The sequence below is a fragment of the Argentina silus genome (assembly GCF_951799395.1).
Source record: "Argentina silus genome assembly, chromosome: 10".
In the NCBI taxonomy this organism is placed as follows: Eukaryota; Metazoa; Chordata; class Actinopteri; order Argentiniformes; family Argentinidae; genus Argentina; species Argentina silus.
Window position 1 is genome coordinate 17,516,506 of NC_139664.1, and position 2,102 is coordinate 17,518,607.

Here is a 2,102-nt window from a genome sequence, read left to right on the forward strand (position 1 = left end):
TTTATCTGGTATGGAAATGACTTTCCTGGTATGACCATCTAGCCTACCACACTGCCTAACACCTAGTTGCTTATCTTCAGCCCCTTCTCAAAATGTCTGCCTCAGCCTTATCTTCACCCCATTTGCAGAATGAATTCATAGCCCCTGTAGGGCCTTTTCAAAAACGATAAACCTAGCCTCAACCATTTCCTTCCCCCTTTCCAATATCTTACAGGCCATATTGCCAACCCCTCTAAAAAGCCTTTCCTCGAGCCATGCATGTAAAAAGAACGGGGACAGTTAAAAACAAATGTGACCTTTATTGAACACCAAACAATCTTAACAATCTAGCAATACAAAATCTTACAAATCACAATCTTCATCTTTATCGAATAACAAACAATCGTTTTTTGTTTTTTTTACATCATGATGGAACATTGCATCACATAAAAGCATGATGGGTAAAACAAACAAAAACATGCTTTGTATTTCAATTTGAGTAGCAAAGGGCAAAAATGGGCCAAAAAAAAAGAAAATGGCAGCTTGGAAGAGGTTTTGTGAGGCTCAAAGTCTGTCTTGCATCATCATGTTGCATGCTGGGCCAGGAAGGCTCTTATTCTCTGAAGCAGCTCCTTCTTCACACTGTCTGGCACCAGAGCTGGGGGGAAATAAAGACATTGTGATAATCCTGAAGCAGTCAGCTTAGCCCCAAGGGGATCTCAATTCACAAACAAGTGTGACTACTTAGGGGGGGGGGCATGGTTCCGTTGGAGAAAATCCTGTCGATAGTCACAGTAGGGTGTTAGGCTTGGACCTCACTTTGACGTTGTAAATGGAAGTCCATTGGACTATAGTACTGCAGTGTTAAATGATGAACTGTATGAGCTATTCAGAAGGAATACATGAGCTGAGGGGAGAAGAGAGTAGGTCAAACATCATATGATGGTGGTACACTGAATACCTCTTCCTTTAGGAGTGATTTCTACCACAAGGTCTTCCACAGTCACATGCTCCAGGCCCTTTTCTTTGATGACGTCTGAAAAACAGACACACAACACTGATGCAAAGTAAACATGCAGGTAGGGAGGTAGGTGCTTTAGGCTAGCTACCTGAGAGCATACAGTTAGCATGTTTATCAGACTCAGAATCCTTCGAATGTCTAGACTCTAGAGGATCCCTCCCATGTAGTGTACATGGCAACTCCACCTTTGCAAAGAGCTTTTAGCTGATCCTTCCACCCGCATTCAGTGAGTTTAGCCCTGAGCAGCTCCTTCAGTCTGGGGAAGAAGCGATAAACCAAGTCAGAGACACATGGAGTTGATGAATCCTTGTTGAGCAAATCAATGTTAGCTAGCTAGGCAGGCTAGCTAGTAAGTGAGATGTTCTTACCGCTCCCGTTCACCCATTTCGGTCAACTTCTGATTAATTGTTGCCCTCATTTTGGAATCTTTACTCATACCCCTTGAGCTGAATTCAAAGGCATAGGGTGTTTCTACCAGCCAAGGAAGCTAGCTGGATAGCCACCCCTTGCTAATTCGAAAACAGCTATTGGTCCTACACTTATCAAGCACCCACATGAAACGTAATGTAACTAAAAAGGTTCCTACGTTGTAATGGGGTGTTATAGCCACAAGGTGGCAGTCTAAATCAACAACTCAGATAATTCGATGAGGAGAGAGTTAGACGAGTTGGAAAAGATGATAGTTGAAGTATCAAATTAACAAATCCGTAATAGGACATCATATTTTATTGGTGTGGCTGGTCTAACTTTAGCTCTCTGACTTTGGAATTTGTATAATAATTACTTAATTAGTTGCATTTATATAGCGCCTTTCCAGACACAGCTCTCGCACTGTAAGGGGAAGATCTCACCATATCACTTACCAATGTGTTGCACCCACTTGGGTGTTGCCACAACACATGGCTGAAAACACCTTAGAAAGGTGTGTCATTAAAATAGACTATGCAGTTCTTAGGAAGTCTAAGCCAACACTAGTAACAAGTAGACTACAGCCTTGCAATTTACTGTTGACATTTGGAGTTCTATTAAGAGGTCTGTGTGCTCATGTGGTATTAAAGGCTCCTGTCAATATCATGCTCGTCATGGACAATAATGGCAGAAC

At 42.2% G+C, this 2,102-nt stretch overlaps 1 protein-coding gene across 1 annotated transcript; it reads right to left on the reverse strand.

Annotated features, from left to right (window-relative positions):
- Positions 1-279: 279 nt before the first annotated feature.
- On the reverse strand, positions 280-1,526 carry eny2 (ENY2 transcription and export complex 2 subunit). Its single transcript, XM_083678496.1, has 4 exons — positions 1,369-1,526; positions 1,186-1,256; positions 941-1,015; positions 280-637 (listed from the first exon to the last, which is right to left on the reverse strand). The coding sequence occupies exons 1-4, from the start codon at positions 1,434-1,436 to the stop codon at positions 564-566; spliced, it is 288 nt and encodes a 95-aa protein (XP_083534622.1). The 5' UTR covers positions 1,437-1,526; the 3' UTR covers positions 280-563.
- Positions 1,527-2,102: the final 576 nt, after the last annotated feature.